This window comes from Pongo abelii, chromosome 8, assembly GCF_028885655.2.
Source record: "Pongo abelii isolate AG06213 chromosome 8, NHGRI_mPonAbe1-v2.0_pri, whole genome shotgun sequence".
Classification (NCBI taxonomy): Eukaryota; Metazoa; Chordata; class Mammalia; order Primates; family Hominidae; genus Pongo; species Pongo abelii.
Window position 1 is genome coordinate 129,333,180 of NC_071993.2, and position 18,633 is coordinate 129,351,812.

Below are 18,633 nucleotides of genomic sequence, written 5' to 3' on the forward strand. Positions count from 1 at the left end.
TCCCAAGAGGAGGGGGCATACCCTGCCACTGGGCACAGGACACATAGGTTTAGAATTGGTGAGTTTGAATAATTTCAGTGGGCTCTGGGGTATAGGGATTGTCTCTCATCTGGTAGTACTTGGCCCTGGGTGATTAGGGCAAGTGGATAGTGGCCCTGAGTTTGACAGCTTGATAAGGGAGGTGGTTGGGGTATAGGCTCTAGTTTAATTGGTTTGTATATGAAAGGCATGCTTGTAGGAGTCCTTTACTATCTCTAGGAATTATTAATAGCTAGCCCTGGGAGGGGCAGTCCCTCCAGAGTGAGCAAGGCCCCAGATGTCAAAGCCTCAGAATGAAAAAGCAGGTTAATGTGGTCGATTGCCTCTCCTATGAATTCCTGCAGCTCACTGACTTAACTACACTGTGAGCCTTACAGCGCAGATGTTAAACCTCCAAAAGTAAGGTGCCCAGGCACGGAAGGTGATTTTCAGGGGCAGCTCATGCATGACTTTTTTTAAGTTATGTAGTTATTTTAATGTATATTCCAAATAAACCAGCATACCAAATATGTTACTTCATTGATAAAATAAATTTACTTTAAAAAATCATAACAAAAATGTTATGTAAAAATGTAAGTCCAGCATTAAAGAACAATTTTAAGCAAATAACATCAGAGGCTGCGAAGGTAGTGCACATCCTTTTGTTTGTCCCCATTTTATCTCCAGCACCCAATGCAATCTTGACACTCAGACCTTGTCTAAATGAGTGAATGAAGCAGCCCTGGGCTGCCGCATTGGCATCACCACACCCCAGAACATCTTGGAAAAGAGGATCAACAGTGGATGGAGCAGAGGAGTTGTTTTATCTGAACTTTTTATTGCAGATGAAAAAATTGGAAGCCAGAGCTAAAGAGAGGACTTCCTCAAGGTTCCACAACAAGTTCATGGCCAGTTCTAACCCAATCTTGTTCTTTCTTTCTTTTTTTTTTTTTTTTTTTGAGATGGATTCTGGCTCTGTCACCCAGGCTGGAGCACAATGGCATGATCTCGGCTCACTGCAACCTCTGTCTCCTGGGTTCAAGTGATTCTCTTGCCTCAGTCTCCTGAGTAGCTGGAATTATGGGCGCGCATCACCATGCCTGGCTAATTTTTGTATTTGTAGTAGAGATGGGGTTTCACCATGTTGACCAGGCTGGTCTTGAACTCCTGACCTCAAGCAATCCACCTGCCTCAGCCTCCCAAAGTGCTGGGATTACAGGTGTGAGCCACCATGCCCAGCCTTGTTCTGTTCTGTTCTCTTTTCTTTTTCTTTTCTTTTCTTTTCCTTCTCTTTCTCTTTCTCTTTCTCTCTCTCTCTTTCTTTCTTCTTTCTTTCTTTTTTTTTTGAGATAGAGTTTCACTCTTGTTGCCCAGGCTGCAGTGCAATGGCATGATTTCAGCTCATCGCAATGTCCGTCTCCTGGGTTCAAGCGATTCTCCTGCCTCAGCCTCCTGAGTAGCTGGGATTACAGGCATGTGTCACCATGCCTGGCTAATTTTGTATTTTTAGTAGAGACAGGGTTTCTCCATGTTGGTCAGGCTGGTCTCGAACTCCCGACGTCAGGTGATCTGCCCACCTCAGCCTCCCAAAGTGCTGGGATTACAGGCGTGAGCCACCGTGCCTGTCTGTGTTCTCCTTTCTTATCACTAAGATCAGCTGTGTTGCCACATAGGACTCAGTTCCAGGGCAGGACCCTTTGCTTCTTCCTGGAATCCCCTGTCTGTCTGCTGGCTCATGCAAGGCCTCCGCCAGGGGCTGGTCTGGAAGCAGCACTCCCAGCAGCAGCCTGGACCCTGGCTGGGTGCACTGGGGCTCTCAGGCACAGATTCTCCAATCTTCCAGGCCCCTGAGGCTCCGGATTTTCTCTTTTCATCAATAGAGGTTAAGGATGTATCCAGGGTCACACAGCTATAGCCAGTCAGGACCAGGTCAGAATTGGGTGTTCTTTTCAGTGTACTCCACCACCTCCCCATATGGGTGACTGGATGGAGTGGGCTGAAATGGGCTCTCTGGCAAGGTAATGAGCTCCCCATCCCTGAGTGTGCAAGAAGAAGATGAATATCCCTTCATAATCCCCCTGGAACTGTGACAGGAGATTTTGGCATAAGGTGGTTCCAGCTAAGGGCAGTGCTCAGCGAGGTTTGATGTCTGAGTCACTGAAGACCTTTGCTCTTCGGATTTCCAGCTTGTTGGCTGCTTCATGGGCTGGGCCCAAGGAGCTCAGTTACTAACACCACCAGGAAAGAGCTCTCAGGGAAACATGCTGGAAGCTATTTCCTTTTATTTGTATTTGCTGTCTTTGACTTTGGAGATTAGCTCAGCTCCTGGGAGATCTGTGGGGGATGTGTGTTGAGAGTTCTGGCGGTGAGCTGAAGGCCCTGGATCCTTGAGCTAGACCCTGCAGAAAGCGATGGATTCAGCCAAGGCCAGGGTTCTGCCTATGGGCTGATGGGAGCGTGGCATCCTGGGACACTTCCCCAGAGTGGCCACTAGAGGGAGCCCGCTCTCAGCTGCACCCCAGAAGTGATACCTGGAGGACATCCCTAGGTTGGCCCGTGATGGAGCAGATGGGATGTCAAGCTGGTCAAAGGTAATGTCTTTCAAACTTGTTAATTGAAATCTTACATGGGGCCCCACATTCCAGGGACAGTTAGCAGGGAAAAGTTTGGGGTGGAGGGGAAGGAGCAGCGTAGATAGAGGAAATCTGTCCATTTGTACACAGACTTCTGCTCAGCCCCTCTCCGCCCCCATGTTCTTGGCACTGGGCTAGGAGGGAAGCCGTGGACAAGACTCGAGGGGGAGTGGAGAGCAACACGATGGTCAGGGAAGAGAGAAGGTGCACAGCAGCTGTGTGTGCACACCCGTGCGTGGGTGCCCAGATGAGCCTCTGTCACTGCCCCAGAGGGGAGCTCAGCCTGATGGGTGGGCTGCGTCTCCAGCTGCCGCATGTCCAGCAGAAGGGGCTGGTTACCCTAATCCCCATCTGCCTCTGCATCAAGAAGCACAGCGTCCATGGTGAAACCCTGTCTCTACTAAAAATACAAAAATTAGCCAGGTGTGGTGGCAGGCGCCTGTAATCCCAACTACTGGGGAAGCTGAGGCAGGAGAATTGCTTGAACCCGGGAGGCGGAGGTTGCATTGAGCCGAGATTGCGCCACTGCACTCCAGCTTGCAGGACAAGGGCAAGACTTCGTCTCAAAAAAAAAAAAAACAAAAAACACAGTGTCGCCATTAACAGTCATGTATAAAAATGCAGGAGAAAACATCTAACACGTAGCGAACAACTCATGTTAAACAGTACAGTAGGACTGCATTTTCAAAAATGTGTGTATACATACAAAATGTTGATGTACTATTAATGATGCTGAATTCGGCTGTGGAATCCAAATTATTTTTATTGTTAAGAATTTTTGCCTCTGAATTTGTGCCTATAAATGCATTGCATCTGTAAAAGGAAAATAAATTAACAACAAGTGTTTGTTTTTCAAGCATGAGAGAGGGCCCACACCTGACTCAGGAGTGCAGCCTCTGCCTCTGGCTCCTGAGGCCCCTGCAGCAGCTGTTAGAGGCCTGCTTCCTGTCTCGTGCTGCCCTTGAGGGTCTAGGGATGGTGGGCAGACCCTGAACTGGGGTTCCTAACCCCCCTCTCTAAGACATGCCAGTGTCTTCAGCCCCTTGTTGCCTACATTCTTCTCCCACCGGTTCTCTCATTGTGCACGTCCCTCCCTACCTCCTGATCTCCAGAAGAGCTAGGCTGAGAGGTGAGCAGCAGTGGATTCCTTTGGGCCCCACCTCAAATCCTGACTGCAGCACCAGCTGCTGCTGCTTCTACTAAACACCAAAAGCCTGACAATCAGCTGCTTCTCCAACCAGGTGGCAGTTGCTGGGATCAGTTGTATACTACCATGAAACCCTCTGTCATCTCACTCCCAAACCCAAAATCCAATGCACAACCAAGAGACATTGCTCTAAGCTGAAGTGCACCTCTGGAAGCTACTAGAACAGCCAAAGATGCTCTTAACACATGTGTATACATGGATGCAATTGCAAATGAGGACATAGGCAGGTGGGTACAAACACCAGGTCCATGTTTGTACCCAAACACAGAAGCAGACACACACACCTATGCATACATAATCACATGTGCACACGTATGCATGTGGCACTCAAGCAGGTGCACAGGCAGAGTGGTGGTTATGGACTAGGACATCCAATTACCCAATTCTAGAGATGTTTATTGAGCACTTTCTAAAGTCCAAGTTTGGTTGCTGGGCTCTGGGGATGCAGAGATGGGTAAGCCACTCACAGAACATTCCACAGTGATCAGCTTCTCTGCAAAGCAGAATATGGTGTTGGGAGGAGTAGAATCACAGGATTTGGGGGCTGAGGGGGCAGATAAATTCAGGGGTACCTCCCATTTATAGAGTGTTTCGTAGTTTGTAGATCACAGCCACAGGAGGCAGCGCAGCTACTTTCCTGTTTTACTTTAGGATGTATGTGACCTAGGAGAGGCTGGCCTTGGGTCTTACAAGCTGTACTGCCTCCGGCTTCCTGTTACTGTAACTAGGGATTTCTGTGATCCCCGGGGTGGTGGTCCAGGCCTTTGATGGACCCGTGGTGACCCACGTGGCCCTGACCCATGTAGCCTCCACCTCCCCATCCCCTAGTTCGGGTCATGGGCTTCACACGCCACGTTGCTGAGGACACTGTAAGATTGCACTCAGGGCCAGGCGCGTGGCTCACACCTGTAATCTCAGCACTTTGGGAGGCCGAGGTGGGCAGATCACCTGAGGTCAGGAGTTCGAGACAAGCCTGGCCAACGTGGTGAAACCCTGTCTCTACTAAAAATACAAAAATTAGGCTGGTGTGGTGGCAGGCACCTGTAATCCCAGCTATTCAGGAGGCTGAGGCACGAGAATTGCTTGAACCCGGTGAACCTAGGAGGTGGAGGTTGCAGTGAGCCAAGATCACACCACTGCACTCCAGCCTGGGTGATAGAGTGAGACTCCATCTCAAAAAACAAAACAAAACAAAACAAACAAAAAAACCCCCAAACGTTTCCACTCTGGATGCCAGCTTGAAGGCTCTTGGTCTTGTCTTTGACTTTTAGGCAGTCCTTAGCTCCCAGAGAGAGTAGCATTAAAAATCATCATCAACAAAGTACCTCATTAGGCATAGCTTTTAATAATGCAGAATGCTCAATTTTTATTGAAATATGTTTGTCAAAACACAGATAGAAAGCACTAGAAATAGAGCACCCCAGAATGCCAGAGTTGGGAGGCATCTGAGAAGCTTCTAGTCTAATCTTCTCCTTTGACAGATGAAGTCTGAGAATCTGGGGGTTGATTCTCACTGAGGCTCTGTCCTGGGTTGCCCCAGGTGCTGTGAGGAACAGGAATGGAGGCACATGGCACCCACACTGGTCTCTGAGATGCCGTCACTCACAGCTTCTCCCCATCAGCCAGGGCCTTGGACACAGCCCCAGCCTGAGTTGAAACCTGGCCCTGGAACAGGAAGTGCTTGGAAGCTTCCCTGCCGTTGCCGTGGTGCTCACAACAACCCTGGAAACCAAGGCAAGCTCCCCCTGTCAAAGCACCTTGGCCCATAAGAAGAAAAGGGTGAGCCCCAGATGTGATGAGCGCTTCCAGGCTTCAGGCTCAGAAGGCGCCCAGCCCCCAGCTCTCCTGTAACTCAGAGGCCAGTGTGATGGGAGTTCCTCCACTCAGCACACTTCCCCTGTAAACACGCCTGTGGTGGGCAAGAGGGCTTTGGAACAGTAAGTACAATGGGTACTTTTCAGCCACTTCAGAGACCAAGAAGCGTGTCCTAGTGACAGGTGCTGCTTAGACTTGGGTCCCTCTGGTCTACTTGGCAGGGAGGGAGTTTGGGGAATCAGGAGGGGTCAGGGAGCCGAGAGACCATTGTAGGTAGCTCCTGCCCACCCACAGGGACCTTGGCACAGGCTCTCAAAACACATGAAGGGGCAGATTGCCTAGTGAGATGAAAAAAGAACACATTTCCAGGCCATTGAGATGTCCCCGGATTTCAAGATCAGCTAAAAAAGTTCTTAGATATTGATCTAAGAAAGCAGAAGCTTTCGGTAGCTGAGTGCAAACCCCAGCCTCCCTCTCTCTGTAACTGAAGCAGTGCTCCGTGGGCATAGCGAGTCCTGCGTGGGGTTTATTCTTTGCTGACAGGGTCTGCTTTAGAATGGAACCCTCTTCTCTTTTCTCAGATTCCTTTAGGCCACGTTGAGGATTCGGGGGTCTACGTCTAGGGCAGTGGGAAGCTGGTGAAGGGTTTTAAGCTGAGGAGTTCATCGTCCTGGCTCCTGTGAGGTAAAGGGATCAGAAAAGCATGTATGTGTTACCTGGGGTGGGAGAAGCCTCCTCAGGCAAGGTGGAAACTCAGCCATGAAGGAAAACACACATTGCTGTAAACTGAAGTGCACCTCTGAAAGCTACTTGAACAGCCAAAGATGCTCTTAACACACATGCATACATGGATGCAATTGCAAATGACACCGGCAGGTGGGTACAAACACCAGGGCCATGTTTGTACCCAGACACGTTTCTTTTTCTTTCTTTTTTTTTTTTTTTCCTTGAGATAGAGTTTCGCTCTTGTTGCTCAGGCTGGAGAGCAATGGTGCGAGTTTGGCTCACTGCAACCTCCACCTCCCGACTTCAAGTGATTCTCCTGCCTCAGCCTCCTAAGTAGCTGGGATTACAGGCATGTGCCACCATCCCCAGCTAATTTTGTATTTTTAGTAGAGACAAGGTTTCATCATGTTGGTTAGGATGGTCTTGAACTCCTGACCTTAGGTGATCCACCCGCCTCAGCCTCGCAAAGCGCTGGGATTACAGGCATGAGCCACCGGGCTTGGCCCCAGATATGTTTTCAAATTAGAGACTGGCAAAGGAAATACACACACACACACACACACACACACACACACACACACACGACATATTTTCATACCTAATGAAAAAATTTGTTTACCATAAACAAAGACAAATGATACACTTCTGCAACATGTATGGCAGACAAAATGTTAGTGTCCCTAGTACATAGAGAGCTCCTTAAAAAATGCTAAGGAAACTACAAGAACCCAGTAGAAAAATGCAAAAAGCCTATGATTAGGCAGTTTTCAGAAAAGAAAAATTAAAGGGCCAATAAATAGATAAAAGAATGCTCAACCCCACTGGTAGCCAGGAAAGTTCAAGTTAAAATAAGAATTTGAAACCATCCAACACTCACCAGCTTGGCAAAAATAAATATGATGATACTACCTAGTACTGGAGATGTTGTGAAAAAAACAACAACACTTATAAATTGGTGATAGGAATGTTAATTGCTGCAATTTTGGGGTAAGTGAATTGGTATTAACTATTTCAATTGAAGATACAGATCTCTGACATAACTATACCACTTGGAAGACTATTTCATAGAAATAAAAACAGTAACACAAAGAGATATATATATACACACACACACATATACATACATACACACATTATATATACAGATGCAGATATAGGTAACGTATAGATACATGTATACACACATGTACACAAACTGCCATAATAATGTGTATGCATATTGTTCCCATTGTTTTTATTATGGGAATAAAGGAAATAACCTCAATGACTTGGCAGAGGAATATTTTAATAAATAATGATGCATTCACTGTACGAAATATTATGTGGCCAGGCACAGTGGCTCATGCCTATAATCCTGGCACTTTGGGAGGCCAAAGCAGGAGGATTGCTTGATATCAGGAGTTCAAGTCCAGTCTGGGCAATATAGGTCAGTCTGGGCAACCCTGGCTCTAGAAAAATTAAAAAATTAGCCAGGTGTGGCAGTGGATGTCTGTAGTCCCGGCTACTGAGAAGGCTGAAGTGGGAGGATCACTTGAGCCCAGAAGATTGAGGCTGCAGTGAACCTTTATCACACCACTGCACTCCAGCCTGGGCAACAGAGCAAGACCCTATCTCAAAAAAAGGAAATGTAATATTATGCAGCTATGTTAAATTTTCCTTTCCTGTCATTGTATTGGTTCACTCGTTACAACAAGCATATATTATTAATACTTTTGCAATTAAAAAGTCCAATTAAGGCAATTAAAAGGCAAAGAAAAGCGTGTCTGCCCAAGTGGAATGCAAATTCTATGAGGCAAGAATCGTGTGCATTTTGCTCACTGCTGTCTCTCAGAAACGGCTAACACCTCTCTCCATATGGCGACTGCACAGGAGATGCTTGTTGGTGAATGGATGAACATAGCCATGGCTGTGATGCAGGTGAAGTGCTGTTTGGGGAGCAAAGGGAGGTCAACTGAGGTTCTTGGTCATCAAGTGCCGTGGCTTCTGCTGGTTTTACCAGCTCACCCACTTCTCCTCTTCTCTGATGTTGCTCTGGGGAACTACCCAGTCCCCAGTGAACGTTCTTGTTGGGAGAATTAGTCAAGGTGTCTCCCCTCAGGGGCCAAAGAGTGGGCCCCTGAGCTAAGCCAGGCCAGTTGGGGCCTCTTGTTGAGAATCTGGATTGAAAAGAACCCTGCATAGATGGACTGTGGGAGAGCCGCCTCATGCTAGAGGCAGCGCCTGACAACAACAGCCACCAACTCCTGGTGCGTGCCACCCAGGTCCCTGCAGCTGCTTTCCTGTTCTTTCCCAGAGAGTTCTCCAGTTTCCTTTGAGTCTATGAGACCCTCCTGTCATCACCATCCTTCCAATCAATCTTAACCTCCCCCCAACGCCATAATCAAATGGGTTTCTGTTGCTTGTAACCCAATAGCCCTGATAATGCTCAGAGATAGCTGGAAAGTCCTTCCACTCTTCCTCTTTCATGACCGTGTAAGCGAGGGTGACCATCAGTCTACAGGGCTCCAGGGCAGCCCTGGCCTACAGCCATTGTCCAGGCCTAATTCTTAATATCATCCCTTTAGTCTCCTGGTCTGAACAATCAATTATGTGATCAGCCTACTTATAGCTATCTTTTGGTCTTCCTCACTTTGGCAAAGGATTATCTTCTGTTTTGCTTTATCTGAGCCACTTTCCCAGAACAACAGCAGAGATCTGTCTATTCACCTGCTTACAAAAAAAACCAAAAAACAAAAAACAAAACAAAACAAAAAAAACAGCAACAACAAGATATTCTCTTGATTGATAGATAACCCACATTTGAGGCTTATTCATTATTGTTCCTGTGGCAAAATATAGATTCTTTAGGCCAATCTCCTCCATAATATTTTGAAAAGTATGGAAAATTTCACCTTTACCTCTTTTGTCTTCTAGGTTGCTTATCTTTTCTCTCCTGGGTAATTTCCACTTTCATTCATGATAATGTCGAACACGGTAAGTAGATCAGTTTCTCAAGAAGGTAGGTGATGAAAAGAAGCACTTAGTTATGGTCATTTTGACAATTTTCCACAAGGGACTGGGCCCTGCACCACCGAAGATCTCAAGCGTTATTGGCTGACTCGGCTGAAAAGAGCGCGTCCAGGCAGTGCCATCCAGAGAGCAGAGAGCAGGCTTGTGGTCTGAGCTGATGATGTTTTACTTCGACGTTTTACGTGACAGCAGGACTACATCTAGACTCAGATTCCACAGTTTTTAATCACTCGTCATCTTCTAGGCACTATTTCCCAAACTTTATTCTACTTTATACTTTTTACAACATTGGAAACAAGATGATATCCCCGCAATCCCCACCATCGCCATCCTCACCGTCATTGCCGCGATGACAATTACCGTCACCACCACCACCCATTATTCCCATTTTACACATGAGACCTGAGAGCCTCAGAATGTTAAGTAACTTGCTCAAGGTCACACAACTAGAAAGTAAAATTTGAACTCATATGCTCTAGTCCGTGTCCCATGGTCTCGCCACCTTTCCATTGGTGCCCTGGGTGGCTTGGGATCAATGACATCCATTCCTGTGGGTCCTTCCTGGTGCTATTTTCCTTGCTAGGTTGCTTTGAGCCTTCAGTCTAAGGTTTACATCCATGCTGGATATCATCCTTTTTTATGTAAATTGCTGAATTTCCCCTGGAGCCTCAAGAAAATGTCTAAGACCGAGCAGTTCTGCTCCTGGGCATATAACCAAAAGAATAAAAAGACAGGTGTTGAAACAAAAACTTGTCCATGAATATTCACAGCACTCTTCACAATAGCCAAAAGGTATAAAAAACCCAAGCGTCCATCAGCTGATGAAGGAATAAGCAAAATGTGGAATATTTACACAGTGGAATATTATTCAGCCTTAAAAAGGAATGAAGTATCAATACATGGATGAACCTTGAAAACATTATGTTATGTGAAAGATGCCATCCACAAAAGGCCACATATTGTGTGATTCCACTTGTATGCAATACCCAGAACAGGTGAAAACATAAAGTCAGAACATAGGGGCTAATCTTAGAAAGCAGGTTAGCGGTTGTCACGGGCTGGGGATATGGGAACAGGGAATGACAATTTAATGGGTATGGAATTTCTTTTGGGGATAATGAAAATGTTCTGGAATTAGGTAGTGGTACTGGTTGCATAACATTGTAAATGTTCTAAATGCCACCAAATTGTACACTGTAAAATAGATAAAATTTTATGTTTTGTATATTTTACCACCATTAAAAAAAATTCCTTGCCCAAGGTCTCCACATTTTAATATCTCTCTGTATGACAAGTTAGGATAAGTACTCAAAGGACAGTACTTAAAGCCTAATACTATCCCTGCCTGTGGATTCTTCAGAGAGCTACTTGCAAAAAACAATCTTTCTCCTTGACCTCTTACCCTCTGACACCTCTTGTCCTAGATCCTAAACTCCAAATTACTTTGTAGCTTGAGATCCTTGGTCTATGGGATACAGCGTCTTTGCCTTGAGATGTCTTGGGAGAAATATTAGCCATGTTCAAAAATTAACCAGCACTGTGAAATTTGTCTTGATTTCCTTCCTGCTATACAATTTGGAAAATCTGGCATTTATATGAAGTTAGAAAAAAAAGATGTCTTCTCTTTCTTTGATTACCAAGCAGCACAAAGCTCGGCTGGAACGCCGGGTCGCTGGCTCAACCAACCGGTGGCGTTTGCCCAAACAGCCTTTCTCTGGGGACCTGCTCTCACTTTCCCAGATGTGCAAGGCTCTGAGCATAGACTTTGAGGAAGCTTTGAGGAACCCAGACAGGTATGGAGACTCAAAGGTTTGTGGGAGGGAATGGCCCATCATTCCTGGGAGGGGAGGTGCCTGATGACCGGGCCACTCTGATTGGCTGGAGTGGCTGTCAAGGGCACATCTGCAAGGAAGGCTCCCTCTGGAGCCAGCTCTCAGGCATGGACAGGGTCATAAGTGGCTACTACCTCTGAGAATGTGGGTGGTTTCAAAAGTGCAGAGAAAGATTGAAATTTTTTTTTTTTTTTTACAATTTTTCTTCCCACTGGGAACTTTGAACCCAAACAGGATTCTGAGTTTATTATCCAGGGACCAACTGATTTTTTGACAAACAAAACTTAGTCCTGGCTCAGTGTTTAGACAGCTTGTGAATGTCCATTTTCACCCAGTCAATTGATCCTCTCTCAATCTCATGGCATTCCGAGCAGTAGGCTAGACCCTCACTTCCCCATATGATGAGTTCTCTCTGGCCTCTCCTGGAAACACAGAGCTGGACCCTTGCCTTAGTCTGTTTGTGTTGCTATAAAGAAATACCTAAGGATCAGAAATTTGTAAAGAAAAGAGGTTTATTTGGCTCAAGGTTCTGCAGGCTGTACAAGAAGCATGGCACCAGCATCTGCTCAGCTTCTGGTAAGGGCCTCAGGCTGCTTGTACTCATAGTGGAAGGTGAAGAGGAGCCGAGGGTGCAGAGATCACAGGGCAAGCGAGGAAGCAAGAGAGAGGAGAGAGGGGAGATCCCAGGCTGTTGTTGACAACCAGCTCTTGTGGGAACTAAGAGAGTGAGAACCCACCCCTGAGGGATGTTATTAATCTATTCATGAGGGATCTGCCCTTATGACCAAAATACCTCCCATTAGGCCCCACCTCCAACATTGGGGATCAAATTTCTACACGAGGTTTGGAGGAAACAAACATGCAATTTGTAGCAACCCTACTGCAGAAAGCACACCTCATTTCCCTGGTGCCATGGACCTGGCTTGATGCCACTACCATCCCTAGGCTGGCAGCATCAGTCTTGTGAGCTCACAGCCTAATCAAAGTGAGCATGGACTGTACTCCTGGGATAGCACCTGGCACAGAAGAACTGCCTGCTCAATCTTTGTTCAGCAAGTAGCCAAATCTTCCCTCTCTAGAGCCATTGGCCAACCCTGTTCCGTTGCCCAGTTCCTTAGTGCCAGGGCTGAGCCAGGGATGCAGATGCTGGAGCTAGGCCTAGGACCAGAGGCAAAATGATCCCAAAAGCTGATGAGAGGGTCTGGGCAGCAGGAACTAAGTCTCTAGGAGTCACTGAGCTAAACTGGAGGTGGTGGCCTGAGGGGTGGGGTGCAGAAATGGCATTTGGTGCTGGGCATTTGGACTGTTACAAGCAGTCTATCGATAGGGTTGGAACTCCCACTCCACGCTAATTCTGTGACCTTTAGTCAGTGGCTAACCCTCTTTGGGCCTCAGTTTCCTCATCTTTCAAATGGTTATATAGCACCTTCTTCAAGATGAAGAGTCATCTTGAGGATTAAATGAAGCCATATGTTGAAAATGCTTAGCACTGTTTCCGGCAAATAGTAGATGCTTAGTAAACAGAACTATTTTCTTTATTGCCTGAGCCACATTTTAGTAATTAATCCCGGTGATTTCATCTTGGGGTGTCTCAGCTCTGTGCTCTGCCAGTCAACACCCCCTTTATTTCACTCTGCCTCCTTGCACCTTCCCCAGTTCCTTCCTCCAGGACAACACCTTCCTCCAGCACAACAGGGGCAGAGGAACCGGTCTTCTGGGGAGAAGCTTTTACACATCTGGCCCTCTCCTTTGTGATATTGGGAAGCTGCATGTCCAGAGGCAGCAGATACTCTCAGGTGTTCTGGGCAAGTCTACAGCCATGCATCTGGTGCTCAGCTGATCAGGATTGGTTCTGCCAGGGCACTTGGGCTCTGTTCCATGAGCCTCTTGTCCTCCTCCTGAGATAGTGGGCTGGCCTGGGCACATGCTGATCATGGTGACAGCAGAGGGCACGAGGGTAAGCCCAGGAGCTCATGTGTCTTTCAAACCTTCCACCATTTCACGTTCACTAGGCCCCATGAACTGAGGCAAGTCACGTGGCCAAACTCCCAGTCAAGGGACAGAAAACACACTCCATCTCCTTATGGAGAGAAACTTTGCAGTATGGAAGCAGAAGGTTTGGACAGAGGGAGGGATGAAGAATTGAAGTCACTGGTGCAGTCTACTGAGTATGGGAGAAACTGATGTTCTGTAATAAACACAAACTTCTCTGGGCATGGTGGCTCATACTTGTCATCCTAGTGCTTTGGGAGGCCAAGGTGGGAGGACTGCTTGACGCCAGGAATTTGAGACCAGCATGGGGCAACATGGTGAGACCCTGTCTTTACAAAAAATTTTAAAATTAGCCAGGTATGCTGGCGTGAACCTGTAGTCCAGCTACGTGGGAGACTGAGGTGGGAGGATCACTTGAGCCAAGGAGATTGAGGCTGCATGCAGTGACCTGTGATTGTGCCATTTCACTCCAGCCTGGTAGACAGAGCAAGATTTGTCTCTAAAAATAAAAAAGAGACAGGGAAAGAGAAACACACACACACACACACACACACACACTTCTTTGTGTTCACAATAGGAATTTGTTCCATGTGATTGTGAATAACTTCTTAGAAAGAATAAAGGTTGTGTATAACATGAAGGGCTTATTCCTGGTAACTCTTGTGAACCTTCAGGCATCAGGCAACTCTCAGGTGGCAAACTCCACTGTCAGTAAGGGCCTGGAATGCCCCATGCAACATACGTTATATCCCCCAAAGCACTACATGGCTGTTTCTGCCCCACCGGGCAAGCTGTGTTCATGTCATGGATGGTGTCATTGCTGCTTTTCCCACCTGGGGGTGCTGTCTGCTTGGACAGGAGCTGGACCAATCTATTTCTTGAGTTACAGAAAGGGTCATTCATGGTGGAAAGCTGAGGGAACAGGCTCCCAGCTTCTCGTCTATTTCGGGTATGTAATTGTGCCCAGCTGGCCAACACTTCCTTCTGCTGTGTCTGGGTTTTCATGACGCAGGGAGTTCCTGGTCAGCCACTCAGAGGCGCTGATCTTCAGGCTGCTGATCTTCTTGCCTTGGTCCTTTTGCAGGTTCTGGGGCACCGAGTGTGGAAGAAGAGGCTGAGAGGAGGAAATGTTAACTTCCTTGCGAGTACCCTAATCTTTTAGTGCCTTAGTTTATGTGCAAATCGGGGATGCTGTCTTACAGGGTTGCGTGAGAATTATATGACATGATTCATGTAAGGAGCTTAGAAAAGTGTCTGGCACATATACGCTGAATGCACATGTGTCAAGCATGTCCCTGGGGTCCACAGGTGTGTATGGATGCGTGCTGTCATGGAAACCCAGAGATCCAGCATGGGAGGTGTGACTCAGGCCAGACTGGGGAGGGAGCACCCCCACGAAGGCTTAGGGAGCTGTGGCCCTAGGAAAGACCCAGAGCCCTCCCTGTCCCCAGCTGGTGAGGCTGCCTAGTGGTTTTCTCCCTTTCTGCCCGCAATGCCAAGTCCATTCAAGAGTGGGAAGAGGTCATGCTTAAGAGGTGAGAATGAGAAGAAGGGACCCCTATATTTTTATTTTATTTTATTTTATTTATTTTTAACCAGAGAGCAGTTCTGGGATAGTGGGACTAGAGACCAATAACCCATGTTATAGAGGTGTTAACCTAAATAGCAAACAGAGAGGAGAGGAAGACTCTCTAAAAGAGGCTGATGTTTATTCTGGAACAGGCATTGCAATGGAATACCAGTGCCACTGTAAACTATGTGTGTATTCAGGGAGGTAAAGGAAAACAAAGGTTTTTTTGTTTGTTTTCAGACAAGTCTTGCTTTGTTGTCCAGGCTGGAGTGTAGTAGTGCAATCACAGCTCACTGCAGCCTCAGCCTCCCAGACTCAATTGATCCTCCCGCTTCAGCCTCCCAAGTAGCTGGGACCACAGACATGGCCACCACATGCTAAATTTTTTATTTAATGTTTTGTAGAGATGGGGTCTCTCTATGTTGCCCAGGCTGGTCTCGAACTCCCAGGCTCAAGTGATGCTCCTGCCTCAGCCTACCAAAGTATTGGGATTATAAGCATGAGCCACCGTGCCTGGCAAGACAAAGATTTCTAAAGGAAAAGTGAGGAGGAGTATATCATTGCGCTGAGATAATTATCCCTGGCTTCAAGGATCCATAACAAGGGTGACACCAGTTTGAGTTGCTAGGCAGATGTCCTCGCTGTACTTTTTTTTGTGTGAGGTTGTGATGGCCTTTGTGTGCGGCTGTAGGTTTCACAGCGTCTTTTGTGATAGTTCTTAGTATGAGTCATTCATGTGTGAGAACTCTCCCTTCCTGGCCTTCCCCACCTCTATTTGTTGGGTGGATTTTTTTTGTTCTGTTTTTTTTAAAGAGATTTAGAGACAAGGTCTCGCCCAGTTGCCCAGGCTGGAAGGCAATGGCTATTCACAGGCACGATCACAGCTCACTGAAGCCTCAAACTCCTGGGCCAAAGCAATCCTCCTGCCTCAGCCTTGCGAGTAGCTGGGACTATAGGAGCATGATACCATGCCAGACTCCATCAGGGTTTTTAACACATCATAACTCCGTTTTTATTTTGATACCTTTCACAGAGACAATGAAAGAGAGAATGCTAACTGAAGGCATGTAGGTGCCAGGCATTCCAAACATTCACTCTTTCACTCCTCCCTTCCTCTGGGACCAAGAAGCAGAAAATGGAAGGACTGGGGTCCAGCCCCAGGTCTATGTAACTCTTCCTAGTTAATCAAATTGGCATTTTGCCCTTTGGATAGTTTGCTCCAGGAAGTCCGTACGTCCATGAGAAACTTACTTCCTTTTCTTCCCCTTCTGCCTTTCTCCATCATGGTCATAACCAGCCTAACAGCACGTTCCCAGCATCCCCATACCAGGCATTGCAATGGGAGTTCATCTCAGACCACTTAGTCCCAAACAGTGAGACAACTCACAGATGCCATGTGTTCCATTCACTTTTCCAGTGATCCTAAAATGAACCACAGCCCTTGGGAACAGCAGAGCCTACATGATGAATGGTATATCTTGACAAGCAGCCCTCACACCCAGGAGAAGGCAGTGTGCTCGCCTCTGTTTCCCAGCATCCCTTTGCTCAGCCAATGACACTGATGTTTGTGAGCGTAGTTGAGTTCATGGACCTTGCGCCATATTTTCCAAAGTCTGTGGCTCCATTTTGGGATCATGGTCTGAACTCTTGACTCTGGCCAGCTCTTCCCAGATGTGTCACCCAAGCCACGAGGGGGATCGAGGGAGGAAGCGAGGGTGGCTTGGGTCAGATCTCCACTGCTCCTGTTGAATAAGCAAGTCCAGCTCCCACTGCCTGCCTCAGGCTGAGTCATTGGCAGCCATCCTCCCCTCTTGGAAAGGGCAGCACGTGGTTGGTAATATTCTGGACACAGGCTCCCACCCATGCTTCCTGCATGCACCCTGGCCCATGGGGTCTCCTGGGATTGTTGGAGACAGCGTGGTGAAGTTGACACTGCATGACACAGAGCAGCTGTGGGCACAAATGTCTCTTGGCTGGCTGGCTTTCTGGGATGACTGTCTTTAAGCTGCGAATATGTGACTCAAATTTTGTTTCACTTCCTGGCTTAGCACGATGAGTCCATGGTGTTTATCTATGTGGTCATGGATTCATTAATGAATATTTGCTGAGCACCTGCATGATGGCTTGTGCCGGGGTCATAGCAGTAAACACATGCCCCATCTGTCTTGCAGAGGATACACAAGTAAACAGGCAGCCACAAGATACTCCAGAAGGAGTTTTAAGGGGGAAATCCCAGGACGGGCAGGGGTAAAGCCACTGGCCCAGCCTCCCCAGAGAAAGCAGCAATGAAGTTTATTCTGAAGAATGAGTAGGAGCTTAGCAAGGGGAAAGGCGAGGAGGAGAGCAATTGGGAAGAGATGAAAGCAGCAGTTGGCAGGTCCAGGTGCAGGCTGCTGAGAAGGGCTGGAGTGGGGACCGTTGAGGAACCAGGCTGCAGAAATATGCAGGAGCTGGTTAGCCATGCTAAGGAGTTTGGGCTTTCCCCCAAGAGCAATGGGGAAACACTGGAGTATTCTCAGCAGGAGAGAGACAAGACCAAATTTGCATTTTGTGGGAGGCAGGCCTCCGAGCAGAGCAGGGCTGGAGGCTGGGAGACTTTGGCAGTGACTGGAGGGAGACCACAGGGGCTTAGAGGAAGGCTATAGCGAGAACACCAAAGAGAGATGGACAAATTCAAAAGATCTAGGCAAGTGATGAGATGTAACAACACTCAGCATGCTGGCTTGGGCAACTGCAGGCTGGTGGTGCCATTTCCTGAAATGAGAATCTGAGTGAGCAGGGTAGGATTTGGGGTAGATGCTAAGTTTAGTTTTTGGACACACTGAGAGTGGGACCTGTATGACCTCTAAACAAAATTGTTGGTGAGTTCACATCCCAGAAATGAGCAGAACCCTCTATTCTTTTCTCCCAGCAGATATTTACTGAGTATCTACTATATGCCAGATAATGTTTTAGACACTGAATAAGGTGTCATTCAGGCAGCCAGTTATGACCTCACATATCTCCTCGGTAAGGCCTACCACAAACTGAAAACAGGAATCAGCATTATGAGCCAGCTATCAGAAAGCCTACAGTTTTTCAGATCGGCAAATGGTGACCTGAGGAAACTCTTCCAAAGGGCGAGATATGATTAGCTTGATCAATGGGTGCTTTAAGGACATTTATGCTAGAATAATGCATGTTGTAGTTGGAGAAAAATGTCAATATTAACTCCTGGATTTTATGTTTGCATTTTCCCTTGAGGTTATGCATGTCACAAATCCAGAAGTTTTTCTGTGAGAATTTCAAGAAAAAGGACATCCAAAGTGGGGAAGCAGGTGAGTTTGTGTTATCCGTGGATTAAGCCAGAATGTTGCTGATTTCAGGGGCATCTTGTGGTCTTTATGGAAGGAAACCAGTCCATAAGCCAGGGCGCTAGTGTATAAGTTGCAATTCTTATCCACTTCCCAGCGTCTAAGAAATAATAGGTGCCCGGTAAATATTTGTCAAATGTGCAGTGAGTGAAGCCAGCCTTGGTAAACACATTTTCATATGCTCCTCGCCATGATAAAGACAAACGTGTTGATGTCAATAAATAGCCCACACCTGTAATCCCATCAGGAAGGCCCAGGCGAGTGAATCACTTGAGGTCAGGAGTTCAAGACCAGCCTGGCCAACATGGTGAAACCCCGTCTCTACTAAAAATACAAAAACTAGCTAGTCATAGTGGCATGCACATGTAATCCCAGCTACTCAGGAGGCTGAGGCAGGAGAATCACTTGAACCCAGGAGGAGGAGGTTGCAGTGAGCCAAGATTATGCTACTGCACTCCAGCCTGAGTGACAGAGCAAG

General features: G+C 47.1%; 1 protein-coding gene across 12 annotated transcripts in view; it reads left to right on the forward strand.

Moving 5' to 3' along the window:
• The first annotated feature begins 5,559 nt into the window (after positions 1–5,559).
• The window catches only part of BTBD16 (BTB domain containing 16), a 67,474-nt gene continuing 54,400 nt past the window's right edge, over positions 5,560–18,633 (forward strand). For 2 of the 12 annotated variants that reach the window (XM_054522984.2, XM_054522982.2), the window contains exons 1-5: positions 5,562–5,795; positions 6,255–6,357; positions 9,313–9,372; positions 11,050–11,201; positions 18,046–18,119. In XM_054522984.2, the coding sequence (XP_054378959.2) occupies positions 9,355–9,372; positions 11,050–11,201; positions 18,046–18,119 (244 nt within the window). In that variant the 5' untranslated portion in view covers positions 5,562–5,795; positions 6,255–6,357; positions 9,313–9,354. Of the gene's footprint in view, positions 5,796–6,254; positions 6,358–9,312; positions 9,373–11,049; positions 11,202–18,045; positions 18,120–18,633 lie in introns of all 12 variants that reach the window. The other 10 variants (XM_054522983.2, XM_054522989.2, XM_054522985.2 and 7 more) reach the window with 8 other exon arrangements.